This window comes from Puma concolor, chromosome C1, assembly GCF_028749965.1.
Source record: "Puma concolor isolate L17-30 chromosome C1, mPumCon1.1.hap2, whole genome shotgun sequence".
NCBI lineage: Eukaryota > Metazoa > Chordata > Mammalia > Carnivora > Felidae > Puma > Puma concolor.
Genome location: NC_141674.1, coordinates 52,244,937 through 52,262,953, shown reverse-complemented (window position 1 = coordinate 52,262,953; position 18,017 = coordinate 52,244,937). Strand labels below are relative to the sequence as shown.

General features: G+C 40.7%; 1 protein-coding gene across 4 annotated transcripts in view; it reads right to left on the bottom strand.

The window, feature by feature from the left end:
* ALG6 (ALG6 alpha-1,3-glucosyltransferase) overlaps positions 1-12,619 on the bottom strand; it is a 65,971-nt gene extending 53,352 nt beyond the window's left edge. Inside the window, exons 1-3 of one of the 4 annotated variants that reach the window (XM_086717178.1) lie at positions 12,495-12,613; positions 11,481-11,620; positions 7,298-7,567 (exon numbers count right to left, since the gene is read on the bottom strand). In XM_086717178.1, coding sequence (XP_086573304.1) covers positions 7,298-7,379 — 82 coding nt within the window. In that variant the 5' untranslated portion in view covers positions 7,380-7,567; positions 11,481-11,620; positions 12,495-12,613. Of the gene's footprint in view, positions 1-773; positions 871-7,297; positions 7,568-11,480; positions 12,453-12,494 lie in introns of those variants that run through there. The other 3 variants (XM_086717179.1, XM_086717181.1, XM_086717180.1) reach the window with 3 other exon arrangements.
* Between the last annotated feature and the right edge of the window lie 5,398 nt (positions 12,620-18,017).

Below are 18,017 nucleotides of genomic sequence, written 5' to 3'. Positions count from 1 at the left end.
GAGGTAACATGAGCTCACAATTTTTTAAAAAATCACTAAACTCACAAAGAAACAAAATACCATGAGCTAGACTCTACAAAAACAACAAACCAGGAAATAAGACTGCAGATACTAGAATTTTCTGATAGGGAATATAAAATAAGTATGGCTACTATGTTTAAAGATATAAAAGAAGACACTAGAATATGCTGAAGGAATGAGAGATAATCAGAAATGACGAAGATGATTTGAAAAGGAAACAAATAGGGCCACCTGGGTGGCTCAGTCAGTTAAGGGTCTGACTCAGGTCATGATCTCATGGTTTGTGAGTTTCAGCCCTGGTTCAGGCTCTGTGCTGACAGCTCAGAGCCAGGAACCTGCTTCGGATTCTGTGTCTCATTCTCTCTCTGCCCCTCCCCTACTTGTGCTCTGCTTGTCTCTCAAAAATAAATAAATGTAAAAAATTAATTAATTAATTAATTAATTAAAAAGAAAAGGAAACAAGTAGAACTTTAGGAAATAAAACAATTATTAAAATTATAAAACTCAGTGGATAGTTAAAATAGATTAAACACAATTAAAAAGGAAAGTAATGAACAGGAAGACAGATCTGTTGATTATTAAAAAAGCAATAGGGTGAAATCATGATATGAAAAATATAGGAGATTATGAGACATGGAGGATAGGATGAAGGACTCCAACATATCTAATAAGAGTTGCACAAGTGGGGCGCCTGGGTCACTCAGTCAGTTAAGCATCCAAACTCTTGATTTTGGCTCAGGTCATGATCTCACAGTTCATGGGATCAAGTCCTGCGTCGGGGGCTGTCAGCACAGAGCCTGCTTGGGATTCTCTCTCCCTCTCTCTCTGCCCCTCCCCTGCTCGTGTTCTCTGTCAAAATAAATCAATAAACATTTAAAAAATAAACATTATGAAAAAAGAGTTGCACAGGGAAAACAGAAATGAGGGAGATGCAATATTTGAAGAGAGAACTGAAAATATTAACTCGATGAGACAAAGAGATTGTTGTCTGTTTTATTTTCTGCTATCTTACCTGCTTTGGCACAAGTGCCCTACACATATGTGGTGAATTAATAAAAGACCAAAGATCAGGGGTGGCTGGGTGACTCAGTTGGTTAAGCATACAACTTTGATCCAGGTCATGATCTCAAGGTCTGAGTTCAAGCCCCATGTCAGGCTCTGTGCCGACAGCTCAGAGGCTGGAGCCTGCTTCAGATTGTGTCTCCCTCTCTCTCTGCCCATCCCCTGCTCATTCTCATTCTCTCTCTCAAATAAATAAACATTTAAATAAATAAATAACCAAAGATCTAATATATCTAACTAGAGTTTTACAAGGAGAAAATGGAATGAGAAGAAACAGAAGGTTACCATTCATTAGAGTCAGAAATCCCAGAAAATCCTGAGGATAAAGTTTTTAATATTCACACTTAGATACACCATACTGAAATTTCAGTGACAGAAAAGACAAATTACCTACAAAGATAATAACAACTGAAATGACAGCTGATATCTGAACATAGCAATAGAAACTAAAAGACAATGAATGAGATTTTAATTTTTTTTTAATGTTTGTTTATTTTTTTTTTTTTATAAATTTTTTTTTTCAATTTTTTTTTATTTATTTTTGGGACAGAGAGAGACAGAGCATGAACGGGGGAGGGGCAGAGAGAGAGGGAGACACAGAATCGGAAACAGGCTCCAGGCTCCGAGCCATCAGCCCAGAGCCTGACGCGGGGCTCGAACTCACGGACCGCGAGATCGTGACCTGGCTGAAGTCGGACGCCCAACTGACTGCGCCACCCAGGCGCCCCTGTTTATTTATTTTTTTGAGACAGGGAGAGACAGCATGAATGGGGGAGGGTCAGAGAGAGAGGGAGACACAGAATCTGAAACAGGCTCCAGGCTCTGAGCTGTCAGCACAGAGCCTGACACAGGGCTCAAACTCACGGACCGTGAGATCATGACCTGAGCCAAAGTCGGATGCTTAACCAACTGGGCCACCCAGGTGCCCCGAATGAGATTTTCAAAATATTATGAGAAAATAATTGCCAATGCAGAATTCCATACCCAGAATAAAATGTTAGGGTGCAAAATAAAGGCATTTTCAGATAAAAAGCCAACAGGCTCTTACTTTAAAAAAAAAAAGAAAAATACCTCCCAGGGGGCCTGGTTGGTTAGCTGAATGGGTAGAGCATGTGACTCCATCTCAGGGTTGTGAGTTCAAGCCCTACACTGGTGCATTGAGCCTAGTTAAAAGAAATTTTCTTAGGGGATGCCTGTCTGGCTCAGTTGGTGGAGCACTGACTCTCAACTTCAGGGTTGTGAGTTCAAGCCCCACACTGAGTGTAGAGATTGCTTAAAAACTAAAATCTCTGGGGCACCTGAGTGGCTTAATTGGTTAAGCATCTGAGTTCAGCTCAGGTCATGATCTCATAGTTTGTGGGTTTGGGCCCCGCATCAAGCTCTCTGCTGTCAGCGCAGAGCCTGTTCCGAATCCTCTGTCTCTTTCTCTCTCTGCCCCTCCCCAGCTCATGCATGCACTTGCTCTCTCTCTCTCTCTCTCTTCCTCTCAAAAAATAAACATTAAAAAAAAAATTTAATTTTTAAAATCTCCCAAAGATGTATTTCAAAAAGAAAGAAAATTATCTCAAAAGAAGATGCAATTGTAAAAAGCGTGAGCACAGAAAATGATAAACACAGAGGGTAAACATAAATAAATATGAATTGTTACAGAAGCTAACAGTAATTAATGTCTAAAATTCTAGGCAATAATAACATTTTAATGGTGGGGGTGGACTTGTAACTAGAGTTGAAGCATTTTACGGTCCTTGGGGTGCCTCAGTGGCTCAGTTGGTTAAGTGTCCAACTTTGGTTCAGGACATGATCTCATGGTTCATGAGTTTGAGCCTGCGTCGGGCTCAGTGCTTACAGCTTGGAGCCTTGGAGCCTGCTTCAGATTCTGTTTCTCCCTCTCTCTGTCCCTCCCCCACACTCGCAGGTGCCCACACAGGATCTCTCTCTCTCTCTCTCTCTCAAAAATAAATAAAAGCATTACAAAAAAGCATTTTGTGGTCCTTACCTTGCTCAGAAAGAAGACATAAATATATTAATTTTAAACTTTGTTGGGGTACCTGGATGGCTCAGTCAGTTAAGCGCCCAACTCTTGATTTCAGCTTAGGTTATGATCTCATGATCCATGGGTTCAAGCCCCCAATCAAGCTTCATGCTGATGGTGTGGAGCCTGCTTGAGAGTCTGTCCCCCTCTCTCTGTCCCTCCCCTGCTCATTCTCTAGCTCTCTCTCAAAATAAATAAACATTAAAAAAAATTTAATTTTAGACTTTCTTAAGTTAAATATATATGTGAAAATCTCCACACCACACCTTGAAAGAACAAAATAAAAGTACAACTTGCAAACTAGCAAGAGAAAGTGGAATTAAGGAGGGGAACTGGTTAGTCAAGTCTAAATCACAGGGATTTAGAGGTGAAGGGTAAAAGGGTAGAAAAAGATACACTGAAAAAAAAAAGGAAAGAAAAAGATATACTGAGCAAAAAAAGTGGGATCTCATTTTCATAGTTCTGGGGAATGGGGCAGGACATCTTTGGGAGGCCGTTTTCGAAATTCTGCCTTCTGCAAAATGAAAGAGCAAAGCCCACAATAGCTAAGACCATCCTGAAGTGGAACTATCAGGTGGGAGAATTTGACTCATAATATATCAAGATGTACTGTAAAATTATAGTAATAAGACACTGCGGTACTGGACCAATTTATCAGAATCAAGAGTCAGAAACAGACCCATGCATATATAAAAACCTGAGATAGAGCTGGTAATGCAGATTAGTGGGGAAGAATACACTTCTCAATAAATGGGTTAAAACAACTAATTATCCATGTGAAAAAAAATTAAAAATAAATCCCTAGATGACATGTTATACACAAAATTCAATTTTCAGGAGATAAGGACTTAAATAGAAAAGACAAATCTTAAAACTTTTAGAAGAAAATTTTAGGAAAATACCTTTGTCACTGGAGTAGGGAAGGGTTTATTAAAGATACAAAAAGCACAAATCATAAAGGAAAAAGATTAATTCCATTATTTTATCCTGTTCATCAAGACACCTTAAGATGTGAAAAGATAATCCATAAATTTGGAAAAGATATTTACAAGTTATACAAAAGTTAGCTTCCAGAATATAGAATTCATGAGAAAAAACAAAACAAAAAAATACAGATTATGTTAGAAAAAAGAATCTAATAGAAATGTACAAATGGCACAGCAACTATCCCAGAAAAGGAAATATAAATGGCCAGTAAACATGAAAATATGCTCAATCTTTTAGTAATGAAGGAAATTCAAATTAAAACCACAACAAAATATCATTTCACACACCCTGGACTGACAAAAATTCAAAACTTGTGTAGTATATAGGGTAATAGGGACCCTCCCACTAGGGAACTGCCTCAATACTAAAAAAGCTTAGAAAGCATGACCAAGATAAAATTTGCTCTAGGAACTGGCACAAATGTTTTCTGGTTCATCTCTTACACTTTATTTGCAAAATCTCAGGTTGAGTGTTAAGCTTACAGAGAAACTGAACGAAATAGGACCTGCCTATTTTGGTTCTAACCAAGAAAAAAGGATTCCTTTTCTGCCTAGTAAATCCTTCCCTCGCTTTCAGAACAAACAATGTTTGTTATCCTTAACGTTATACTCTAAGCCTTTCTTGTCTGAATTACAAGTCTCCTGTGTTCCCAGTCTACCTCGTTTATTTTAACGTAGAACGTATTTTCAAGTCCACCCTGCCCACTTGACTGTGAACTTCTCTAGGGAAGTGATAGGGTGATTCAGGGACCCAATTACAATGTGGGTTACGGGGGGTTCCCCCACACATCCAACAAGCAATTCTCAGACACCAACTCCATGTCCTACAATTCAACTCAATTCTGACACTATCTACAGAGACAGCATCAGATTCCACAGGTTATGGGTTCAGTACTGTAAGCCTGCCCCCTCCCTCCACGTCTGATGCCAGTCACCAGCCCAGATTCTGACACACTAGCTATAGACTGGAGGTTCCAACGAGCCCCTCCAACTCTGGATGCCAATCACAAGTCTAGGCTATTACTTGAGCTTCTGACAGACTGGCTATATATATCAGATGCTCCCACAACCTCCTCCTTTGGTCCAATTAATTTGCTAGAGCATCTCAGAACTCAGAGAAACATTTAGTTACTAGATTACCGGTTTATTATAAACGGATATAACTCAAAACAGCAGATGGAAGAGATGCATAGAGCAAGGTGTGGGCAAAGGTGCTGAGCTTCCGTTCCCCCTGAATCTCCATGTGCTCATCAACCTGGAAGTTATCCAAACGCCATCCTCCTTTTGGGTTATGAAAGCTTTATTATTGGTGACTGATTCAAGCCCCTCTCCCCTCCCTGGAAATCAGAGGGTGGGACTGAAAGTTCCAACCCTCTAATCATAAGATTTGGTTTTCCTGGAAACCAGCCTCCATCCATCCTTAGGTGGCTCCAAAAGTCAACATTACCATAACAAAAGACAATTTTTCACTTTCTCTTAGAAAATTCCAAGGGATTTTTAGGGGCTCTGTGCCAGAAGGACAAAGGCCAAACATATATTTTTTTTTTATAAATCACAGTATCATAGGAAGATACTATTTATTATTCTTGTCACCCTAAAAGTCAGACCTAAAGACTTGATCACCAGTAAGACATATTTTTGCTGCACAGCAGACAATAAACATTCTGGGGTTAAATGATCTAATGTAAGGATCAAACAAGATAATAGTTGTGAACCATCAATATGCTGATTATATTCCTACACTATTAAAAAAGAAAATACATTTCATGCATAGTATCTCAAGTAATCCCCACAATCTTGTTAAAATACATATTAATATTCCCACTTTATAGTAGAGGTACCTTTGTAAGAGGTTCATGGAGATTAAGTAACTTCCCCAAGATCAGGCACTAACAGGTGAGGGTGGAAGATCTAAGATTTGAACCCAAGTCTACTGCTGCATCCAAGTGATTTTACTTCAATATTCCTCAAATTCATTTATGCATCTTTTTAACTGGCTTACTTCAGGACTTCTTTCTCAGAAGCCACAGAGCAGTGTCATATATTGATTTTGGAATAAAATACAACTATATTTGAATCCCCATTGTTATTTATCAGTTGTCACATCTTCCATTTGTAAATTACAGGTACTACTACTTACCTTCAGTGGTTGTGGTAAGCACAACAAAATACTCAGTGTCTAGCATATGGTAAATACTTAAAAAATAGTAGCTCATACTTCTATTATTATGATTGTGTCATTTGTCTCTTTACCTCCAACCTGCTTCCTACAATCCTTTTTCATTACAATGAAAGCTATTTCTCTAAAATACAAGTAATTTGCCAACCTAATTGCATAGCTTAATCTCGAGCCACTCCCTCCCCATCCTTTTTGTTCCTTCTTCTGATGCTACTCCAATACTGACTACTTAAAACCATGCTCTCATTCTACCATGTTTTTGTACATGTTCCCCATGTCATTTGCCTAGCAAATTCCAAGTCATCTTTCAAACCTTCAACTCAAACGTCTTCTCTGAAAAGTCTTCACTAATGCACCGTCATCATGCACTTCTGTTACCTTTGTACCTCACAAATACTTCTAGTCATAATTAACACACGGTACCATGACTGCTTACCTACTAAAATACGGACCCCCTTCAGTACTGGATATTCACCTTGTATTTCTAGCATCTAGCACAGTGCCTGGAACATGAGCAGTGCTAAATAAATACTCACAGGGTTAAGTCAAATCTTATTCCCTATCCAGGACCACACACCAACAATTCTCCTCCCTCTCTTTCTCTCACATCATTCCCAATCTTATTCTCCACTGATCTCTTCCCTTCAGTCTAGCAACATGGCTTCTCTACCCTAAACAAAAAAAGCCTCCTTTGATTCCACTCCCACCCTGAGGTACTTAGCTCAGTTCTCTCTTCGATGCCTAATATGTAATCATTTCTCAACTTGTCGTCTTCCTCATTAGAATACATTTTTGTTTTCTCATGTCACAAAGCCTATGCTTCTATTAAGCTCTTATACATATTCTTTATATTAGAATTTAATGTTTAAATGTATTTTCTTGACCATACCAATAAAGCCTCAAATTCTTCTCTGTCCCAATCAGGTAACTACAAACTATTACCAAACAAAGATGAAGATGAAGAAGAAACTAGTCAAGGAATATTTACCCATCTTTTAAACAGTAAAAATGTGTTACCTGAATAAGAATTAAGAGAAACTGTCCACCGTACTGTTAGTCCTATTAAGACCACAATTGTCATCAAGTGCCATTTCTCCATAATTTTTCTTCAAATCTAGGGAGGGGAAAAAACAGGACCAGTGCCAGAATACTTTTAACATGCAGTCAGTAGCACTTCTTTTCTTCATCAGAGAAATGTTATCAATTCCCTGGAATTAGGAGTTTGAGAGAATTTTAAGTGATGCTTCCTTTCCAGTTAAATATTGATCTTTATGTCTATGAAGTAGCCTAGAAGAAAAAAAGAGAGAGAGAGAGACCAAGATTTAGCTGAGCATAGTCTAACAAAAAATCCATTAAACCAAGTAGAAACACACAGAATTGGAGGTGGGGGCAAGGAGGAAAGTGGGTAGTTTTAAAGTTCCTTATTTCCTAGTCTTCTAGTTGGGAAATACACCTCAAAAGGTAGCTCTCCCTGTTAAATGGGACTTAATAAATCTAAAGATATGGTAAGGATCTGTTCTTATGAGGGAATATTTCTGAGTGAAGAAAAACAAGAGAGTGGAAGAGTCAATTCCATCCAAAGCATGTTTATCTACAGGTAAAAATAAGACTACAAAAGTAAATTTAGGGATGTTTTATTTTTGGTACAGAGAGAGAGAGAAATTTTATCTTTCTACTTAGTTTGAGAAAATGTTCCGCTAAAGTAATTCATGTAGTTTGATTTTTACTTCTTTTCTTCCAAACTATACATTCACTAACCACACCATTTTTCTACCTTAAAGAATGAACCTTTACAAGAATAAATAATAACCCCAACTCTTAAAAGAAAATACAAAAGCAGTAAAATGCAATTAACCATTTCCATGGGGTTTTTTTTTTTTTTCCCTTCAGTTTTCTCCTTGGGTTGGATGGTTTAAAAGTAAAAAAAGCTTTGAAAAATCATGGGCCATTTTAACCACAGGATATACTTTAAATATAACCAGAAAAATACAGTAAGTCAACTGAAAAAACTAGGGGAAAATTGGCACATTCCACCCACTGGGGGGAAAAAAATTAAGAATGTAATAAAACATTAGTTTTATTTACTTTTTTATTAAGTTTTTTATTTTAATTCCAGTGGAGTTAATATACAGTGTTATATCAGTTTCAGATATGCAATATAGTGACAAAAGTTATTCTCTTATTTAAATATAGCAAAGTCAACTCTAGAACTAATGAAGTCTAGCTCAATCAGGAGGAATGACTCAAAGCGGTAAATAAGGCTATGGAAATATATTATTCAAATTTGGATTATATAAATTTCCTTTCTCTTTCCTCCCTCCTACTGTATTCATTTTTAATTGTTTTACTGTTCACTAGAACTTCTATCACAGAAACAAAGCAAGCAGAAAAATTAAAATTCAATCACTTTCCAATGTTGACTCTGGATTTCACACAAGTTACAGGCCATTATAAACTATTCAAAAAATTTTTAAGTTTATTTATTTATTTTGAGAGGTAGGAGAGAGGCAGAGAGGGAAAGAGAGAATCCTAAGCAGGCACGGCACTGTCAGCTGAGAGAGCACCGTGGGGCTTGAACCCATGAACCATGAGATCACGACCCAAGCCAAAACCAAGAAACGGATGCTTAATTGACTGAGCCACCCAGATGCCCCCAAATTCTTTTTTAGACCAACACAAAAAGCCCTTTTTATCAATATGCTGCACTATATATTCCAGAACTGCAATACAACAATTTACTTTACCAAGATATCATGTTTAAAATTGATTTTACAAATGTTAATTCCTCAATTTAAAACTACAGCTTAACTGGGGTGCCTGGGTGGCTCAGTTGGGTAAGCATCCCACTCTTGATTTTGGCTCAGGTCATGATCTCATGGTTTGTGAGTTCCGAATCCCATATCAGGCTCCATGCAGACAGCACGAGCCTGCGTGGAATTCTCTCTCTCCCTCTCTTTGCACTGCGCTCACCCCCTCACTCATATTCTATCTCTCTGGATCACTCTCTCTCAAAAATAAATAAGTAAACTTAAAAATTGGGGCGCCTGGGTGGCTCAGTCAGTTAAGCGTCTGACTTCGGCTCACGTCATGATCTCAGTTTGTGAGTTCAAGCCCAGCATCAGGCTCTGTGCTGCAGGCTCAGAGTCTGGAGCCTGCTTAGGATTCTGAGTCTTCCTCTCTCTCTGCTCCTCTCCCGCTCACCCTCTGTCTCTCTCTCTCTCAAAAAAATAAACATTTTTAAAAAATAAAAAATAAAAAAAATATATAGCTTAACTAATACTGCATCTACGAAATTTAAATCACTAGTATGATGAAGTTAAGTCAATTATCCACAATTCCAGAAAATCCTATGTAAGAACTTCCCCAGGAACCTTAAGTAACAAAAAATAAGACTGCCAATAACACTAAATAATCTTAATGAACTTAAAAAGAATATAATGCTTAACTAATATGATGCTCATCAAGTCTGCCAAGAGCAGAGTGGTGGAAGGGATAACTGATGGATGAAAGAATCACATCCAAGAAAATGTGAACATCTATGATGGACTAACTCTAACTCCAAAGATCATGACAGGAATAAATTCAAATAAATTCAAAGCCCTGAACTTAAATGTGAAAAAACAAACGTACAAAAATCAACTGCTTGAGTACTAAAAGGGAGACAAGTAACAGGTGATAACTGTCAGTTTTGTAGGGACCCAGAATCAGTGTTACAGGTATTTTGATTTCAAAGTAAAAAATTCAAAAACAAATAAAAATAAAAAATAAAAGTAAAAAATTTAACTAGTTTAGATTTACTTACTGTTTTTAGTAATCTCTACACCCGATGTGAGGCTCGAATTCACAACCCTGAAATCAAGAGTCACGTGCTCTTCCAACTGAGCCAGGCAGCCAGGCAGCCCATAAGTAGTTTAAGTAAAAATAAATAAATAAATAAAGTGTGTGTGTGTGTGTGTGTGTGTGTGTGTGTGTGTGTGTGTGTTAGGAAAGCTTTTCTAAAGATTAAAGCTGTTCAAAAATGAAATGATTTGCTTCTTAAAAAGGGAGTTCCTCTTTAACAGGTTCTAACAGAAGCTGAACAACTACTTGAAGAATATTTTTAGAGTGTAGAATAGATGACTAATTTCTAAAGTGTATACTAAATCGATTTTGGAAACATATTATGTGTCTGAATTAATATAAATCCTGACAATACAAAAGATCTGGTCTCCCAACATGTTAATGTTTCCCCTAATTCCCAACAGTTACCCAGTTTTGTGGGGTTTCTTTGATGAATAAAATGGAAAGGACTTCCGATCCTTCACAAATGGCTCATGCTAAAACTAAAGGGCATCAAAAACATCTTTTCCGCACATCTTTTTACACTTAGAACAAAATGCAAATACTCCAGACATAAGACCCTCTATCATCTGACCCCTGCCTGCCTCTCAGATTTCATCTCCTCCCACTTTCCTACAAGATCTTCCCTCTCTTCCTAAAACCTGTCAGTTTCATTTATTACCCTCTGTTCCTCTCCTCTGCGTGGAATGCTTTTACCCAGCTCACTGGCTAACCTTTTGTCATTCATATTGTGTCTCAAGTCATCCCCTGGGAAAGCTCATCCTTGACCACCTTACTAAAGTTTCCACCTCTTACTGTTTGTACAATTACCTTCTTTAATTTTCTTCCTAATTCTTTTCACTATCAGAAATTGTATTCTTAACACAACACAGAATAATCTCACAAACATAATGGGTAAAAAAAGCTAGATATTAGGGACACCAGGCTGGCTCAGCTGGTGGAGTTTGTGACTCTTGATCTCGGAATTGTGAGTTCAAGCCCACACTTGGTGTATAGATTACTTAAAAATAAAATCTTAAGGGGCGCCTGGGTGGCGCAGTCGGTTAAGCGTCCGACTTCAGCTCAGGTCACAATCTCGCGGTCCCGTGAGTTCAAGCCCCGTGTCGGGCTCTGGGCTGATGGCTCAGAGCCTGGAGCCTGCTTCCAATTCTGTCTCCTTCTCTCTCTGCCCCTCCCCTCTTCATGCTCTGTCTCTCTCTGTCTCAAAAATAAATAAACGTTAAAAAAAAAATTTTATAAAAAAAATAAAATCTTAAAAAAAAAAAAGCTCCATACTAAAGAGTACATATAACATGGTTCCATTTATGAAAGGCTCATAACAAAACTAATCTATGGTATTAGAAATCATTAAAGAGGTTACCTTTACGGAGAAAAGAGAGGATGGTGATTGGGAGAGGTCTTCCAGGGAGGTCTTCTCAGAAGAAGCTGTGAACGTTCTGCTTCTTGATTCGAGTGGTGGCTAAAAGATGCATTTTCTTTACCATAATCAGCAAGTTACAACTTACGATTGGTGTAGAGTATTTTATGGTACATATGTTACATTCCAGTAAAAAAAAAAAAAAACATAAGAGGAAATTACATTTATTTGACAACCAGAACATAAGCTCCCTGCAAGCAAAGATCTTCTTTTCTTAGCTGTTGGCTCTGTTCCCTGCACTTAGAACAATGTTGGCAAAAAGCAAGTACTCATAAAACATTTGCTGAATGGAGATCTTTCTGTGTATGAAGAGGGGAGGTACCATTTTTACTGAGTCCTTTGTGCCTAAAAACATTATGACACTTTTAACGGATCTCTTCTCCTTTACAGTAAAAAGGGCTCTGCAAAGCAAAGTACAGTTAACTGTTTAACCCATCCACACGCCAAGTTTTCACGCAGGTGGCAGAGAAGTGTCCGTCCTACTTTCCTCAGAGTACATTTCGACCAAAAATAAAAACAAGCAAAAACCTCAGTCGTTCACACCTCAGGGCCGAATTTGTTCCTTTTTTCTGAAAGGTCCTTCCCCCAAGGTGGACACAACACCTAGGGTGTGAGCCCATCCCAGAAGAGCACGTCTGGCGAAAGGGACCATCCTAACGTTTCTCCTCCCTTTCTCCAGCGGTCCAGACCCTCAAGACCGCAGGAACAAGGGCGCCGAGGCCGCTGCAGTCAAGGGGTCCCACCACCATCCCCACGTCCAGTCACCCGACTTCCAAGCGAGCCTGCAGGCTGAGGTAGGGAGGCCTCGCCAGCCTCCCCTCTGAGTGGGGCTGGACCGGGAGCCAGGCTGGGGATCCGGGCTGCCAGCAGCCGACCGGATCGCAGCGCTTCGCGAGTCCCCCGCCCCTCCCCACATTTACCCACCAGCCCAGACACCCTAGGGTCCCGGCCTCTTACCCCGCAGCTGGTAGAACCTTAGGATTCGCGCCCGCAGATATCCCAAGGAGGCGCCTGCGCGCTCGCACCCGCGGCAGAGCGCCTCTCCGGTCTTCCGCCTCCGCGAACGTGCGCGCCGGGCGCGGGGGCGAGCCCGTCGAGCGTGAGGGGAGGGGCGGGGAAAAGGCGCGGAGAGGAGGTGGCCGGCTTAGGAGGCGGGGCACCGGATGGCGGAACCTGAGAGGCCTCCCGGCCCCGGGTTAGGCTTAGGGCAGGTGGAAAGCCCCTTGCTCTTCTTTCCCGGGCTGGTGGCCAAGGCCCGAGCGGCTGCTTAGTCCACAGATTCCTGTCAGGGGCGCGTCCTGGCTCCCTCCACAGAGTGAAGAGCCCTTGGCTAGTCTCACCACCGGGCAGTGGGTCTTTCTCTGTGCCTGTGCCCTCAAGGAGTCAGAAAGCCAACCTGCTTCACTTTCAAGCTACATGCCCCTGATGAAGAATGTATTAAGCTGGTAGGTTACTCCGTGTAAGAAACATTAAACGTCTACCCATTTTCGAGAGCCTGTGGGCTATACAAAGAAACAGCGCTGCCCTCAGGTAGTCACTACACCTTCCCCATCAGGTAGCTTGGATCACTTATCCCCAAACTTGCCCAAAATAACTACATTCCCTCCTCTGTTCAGAGAATGCACTCATTCCTCACTGCTGAATCCTGCCATTCTATATAAGCCATAAGTAACAGCAAATATTTAACTACGGCTTTCTATTCAGTGGGTCTGCACAGCTCTCTGGATCTACTTTCTTCACCTGTGAAATGAGTCAGAGTGTCTAGGTAAACTTCCAACTCTAAAACTTTATTCAATATTTAAAAGACTGTCAATACTAGAAACATGGAGAAATGTGGCCAAGTCCCTGCCCTCAGAGACTTCTCATTGGCAAGACATTTTTATGCATAAAAGGATAGAAAGCAATAGAAGGGAGCACACGCTAAATGTCAGATTATTGGGGCGTCTGGGTGGCTCTGTCGGTTAAGCGTCCGACTTCCGCTCAGGTCACGATCTCGTGGTACGTGGGTTCGAGCCCCGCTTCGGGCTCTGGGCTGATGGCTCAGAGCCTGGAGCCTGCTTCCGATTCTGTGTCTCCCTCTCTCTCTGCCCCTCCCCCGTTCATGCTCTGTCTCTGTCTCAAAATAAATTAAAAAATGTCAGATTATTAATATATGCATTAAGTACTATAGGAGTTCAGAGAAGAGGATTCACTGTAAATTACAAACTGTCAGGAAATGCTTTCCCTGGACAGTCAGCTGAGCTTTGAAGGAAAGCCTGGAGGATAGGAGTAGGACTCCAGGCAAAGGAAATGGTTCAAGCCAAAGTTGTAGCAGCTGAAAAGTGCAGAACATTTCCTCTAGTTTAGGTGGTGGGTGATGAAGCTGGAAAGGGATAACTGTGGAGAGCCTTGAATACCAGGCTGTGGTGTTTGGAATTTATTCAATGATCAGTAAGGGGCCATTCAATGACTTTTAGCAGGGAGTCAAGTGTACACTACAGTGTTAGTGAAAATTTAAAGTGATAATGGATAAGATGAATCAGAGGAAGAGGTAGAAATCATTATACTAGCCTATGCACGATTAGACAAGGGCCTGGACTGAGATGGTAACAGTGGACTTGGAAAAGAGATCAACGCAAGAGGAAGAATGTACAGATCCTCATAACACAGTAGACATGTAGAAGAAGCGAAACAAAGGAGAGGGTAAAATCAAGGATGGCTCCCCAAGGTTTCAAGTCTGAATTACTAGAAAATCTGAAAGATCTGGGGAAGTCTAGGGAGAAGCTGACTTGGAGGAAAAGGTGTTGCATTGTGAGTTTGAGGTGACAACCAGACAAAGTAGTAATCTTCAGGTACCAGTTATGAATCAGAGCCTAGACAAACAATTGGGTTTGAAGGTAGAGATATGAAAGTCTCTCATTTGAAGAATGAGAGAGACAAGACAGTACAGTGGGAAAATAGACAACCATACTTCAGTAAACACATATTTAAGGCCAAGAAGAAAAAGACAAACTGATGAAAGATATTACATGATTACAAGCATAGGGGGAAATCCAGTACCTTGCAAGATCATAAATAGTAAGCATCTTGTGGATAAGAACCATGTTTGACAAACTAAAAATCATGTTTTATTGAATCTAATTGGCTCCATCAATTATAAGAAGCACCATTTTTTTTTTCATTTGTTGTTTATTTTTGAGATAAAGAGCATAGTGGGGGAGGGGCAGAGAGAGCGGGGGACAGAGGATGTGAAGCAAGCTCTGAGCTGACAGCAGCGAGCCCTATGCAGGGGTCTAACTCACGAACAAGATCATAACCTGAGCCAAAGTCTGACACTCAACCGACTAAGTCACCCAGGTGCCCCAGAAGCACCATTATTTTATGTTCAACTAAGAAATAAGGTTACCATTTAAACTAGTTATGACTATAAAACACGATTGCAGAAATATTAATATGTGAGAACTATACATCTCCAAATGATGAAATTGGTATAAGCCTCTCCTTACTGCCTAACTTCTGGCACAGCATTAATAGCAAACACAGCCAGCAGGCACCTGGGTGGCTCAGCTGGTTTAAGCATTCGACTCTTTTTTTTTTTTAATGTTTATTTATTTTTGAGAGACAGAGACAGAGCATGAGTGGGGGAGGGGCAGAGAGCGAGGGAGATACAGAATCTGAAGCAGGCTCCAGGCTCCGAGCTGTCAGCACAGAACCCCATGTCGGGGCTCTAACTCATGAACCTGGAGATCATGACCTGAGCCCCAAGCGTCTGACTCTTGATTTTGGCTAAGGTCACGATTACGGTTAGTGAGTTCTAGACCCACACTGGGCTCCACACTGACAATGCAGAACCTGCTTGGGATTCTTTCTTAATCTCTCTCTCTCTCTTTCTCTCTCTCTCTTCCTCTGCCCCTCCTGTGCACTGTCTCCCACTCCCTCTCAAAGTAAGTAAAATAGGGATGAGTGGGTGGCTCAGCCGGTTAAGCATCCAACTCCAGCTCAGTCATGACCTAACAGCCGATGGGTTTGAGCCCCATGTCGGGCTCTGTGCTGACAGTTCAGAGCCTGGAACCTGCTTTGGATTCTGTGACTCCCTGTCTCTCTGCCCCTCCCCCACGCATGCTCAGTCTGTCTCTCAAAATATAAATAAAGAAATGTTAAAAATTCAAAAAAAAAAAAGTAGGGGCACCTAGGTAGCTCAGTCGGTTGAGCGACTGACTTCGACTCAGGTCATGATCTCACGGTTTGTGAGTTCGAGCCCTGCATCGGGCTCTGTGCTGACAGCTCAGAGCCTGGAGCCTGCTTCTGATTCTGTGTCTCCCTCGCTCTCTGCCCCTCCCCCACTCATACTCTGTCTCTCTCTCTGTCTCCGAAATAAACATAAAAAAATTTTTTAAATAAAAAAATAAGTTAAAAACAAGCACACAGCTGGTACTTAAAATGTTCATTGAATAAGTAGTAGAAGGGACATCTAAGCCTCTATTTCATGGCTGAACTTCCTCCCCACTACATCTACACCCTACTCCTGCTCTTTGCCTCTAGTAGATACTATCATCTCTGAAAGCCCAGTACCTGTACATAACAGATGCTCAGTAAATGCATTTTGAATGAGGTCATCAGGGTAACCTCTAATCCAATCTGACTGGTATCCTTGTAAGAAAAGGAAATTTGGTCACAGATGTGCCCATACACAGGAGAGACCATGTGAAGACACAGGGAGAAGATGGCCATCTACAGCCAAAGAAAGAGGTCTCAAAAAAACCAACCCTACTGACACCTTTATCTTGGACTTCTGGCCTCCAGAAGGGTGAGAAACTAATTTTTGTCTTTTAAACCATCCAGTCTGTGGTATTCTGTATGGCAGCCCTAATAAACCGATACATACCTTATACTGTCAATACTCAATGCACTAGGCAAACTTCCTCACATAAATCATTCTTTTGTGGTAGTTGGTAGTTCCTTTTCTAGATTACTTCCACCCACGAAGAAAACAAGCACTTTCCTGTCTCGAGTCTAGGGCTTCCCTGAGTCTCATTGAAAATCATTCACCTGATCATAGCTGCTCTTTGAAATAGGTTCCTTTTTCCTGCCTGTACATCTTCCTAATTTGACCCTTGTATGTCATTTTCCATTATTCTGCCATCTCCAAAATAGTAGCCTCTTTTATATACTAAAAATCTTTCATATCCAATTCACTTGATCCATACAGTAACTCTGAGAGAATGGTAGAACAGGTATTATTATCCCTTTCTGACATACAAGAAAACGTGAGAGCAACATTTCCCAAAGTATGTTTCATAGAACTCTCATTCAGTGAAATAAGTGTTGTCAAAAAAAAAAAAAAGGTATGAAGACTGTCTCTTGATGCTGAGACAAATAAGTTTGAAAACAGTGGGTTATACTAATCTAAAAAGGATTCCTTACTTCAGGTCTTTTCAGAGTCTTTTATGTGTTATGTACATCATGATTCTCCAAGAGAATATGGAATTTTCAGACTTATTTGACCATGGAATTCTATCCCCACACCCCACCCCACCTCCCACTTCCCATCTTACAGGGTGGTCCATGAAACACAGTTGGAAATGCTGGTTTGAGACATTTTATAATTTCTATAAGAGATACAGCAAATAAATGTCAGAACCATGATTAAACCATAAGAGGTATCTGGGGGGCTCAGTCGGTTGAGCATCTGACTCTTGGTTTCAACTCAGGTCATAATCTCCTGGTTTGTGAGTTCGAGCCCCACGTCAGGCTCTGCAATGATGGTGTGAAGCCTGATTAAACCATAAGAGGTATCTGGGGGGCTCAGTCAGTTGAGCATCTGACTCTTGGTTTCAACTCAGGTCATAATCTCCTGGTTTGTGAGTTCGAGCCCCACGTCAGGCTCTGCAATGATGGTGTGAAGCCTGCTTGGGATTCTTTGTCTCCCTCTCTCTCTGCCCCTCCCTTGCTCAAGCTTGTCCTCTCTCTCTCTCTCTCTCTCTCTCTCTCGATCTCAAAAATAAATATATAAATGTTTTTAAAAAATAAACATGGGGGCGCCTGGGTAGCTCAGTTGGTTACATGTCAGACTTCGGCTCAGGTCATGATCTTCACAGTTCATGAGTTTAAGCCCTGCATCAGGCTCTTTGCTGACAGCTCAGAACCTGGAACCTGCTCCAGATTGTGTGTGTGTCTCTTTCTGCTCCTCCCCTGCTCGCACTCTCTCTTAAAAATAAATAAACAGGGGCGCCTGGGTGGCGCAGTCGGTTAAGCGTCCGACTTCAGCCAGGTCACGATCTCGCGGTCCGCGAGTTCGAGCCCCACATCAGGCTCTGGGCTGATGGCTCAGAGCCTGGAGCCTGTTTCCGATTCTGTGTCTCCCTCTCTCTCTGCCCCTCCCCCGTTCATGCTCTGTCTCTCTCTGTCCCAAAAATAAATAAATGTTGAAAAAAAAAATTAAAATAAATAAATAAATAAATAAATAAATAAATAAATAAACGTTAAAAAAAGTATAATAAA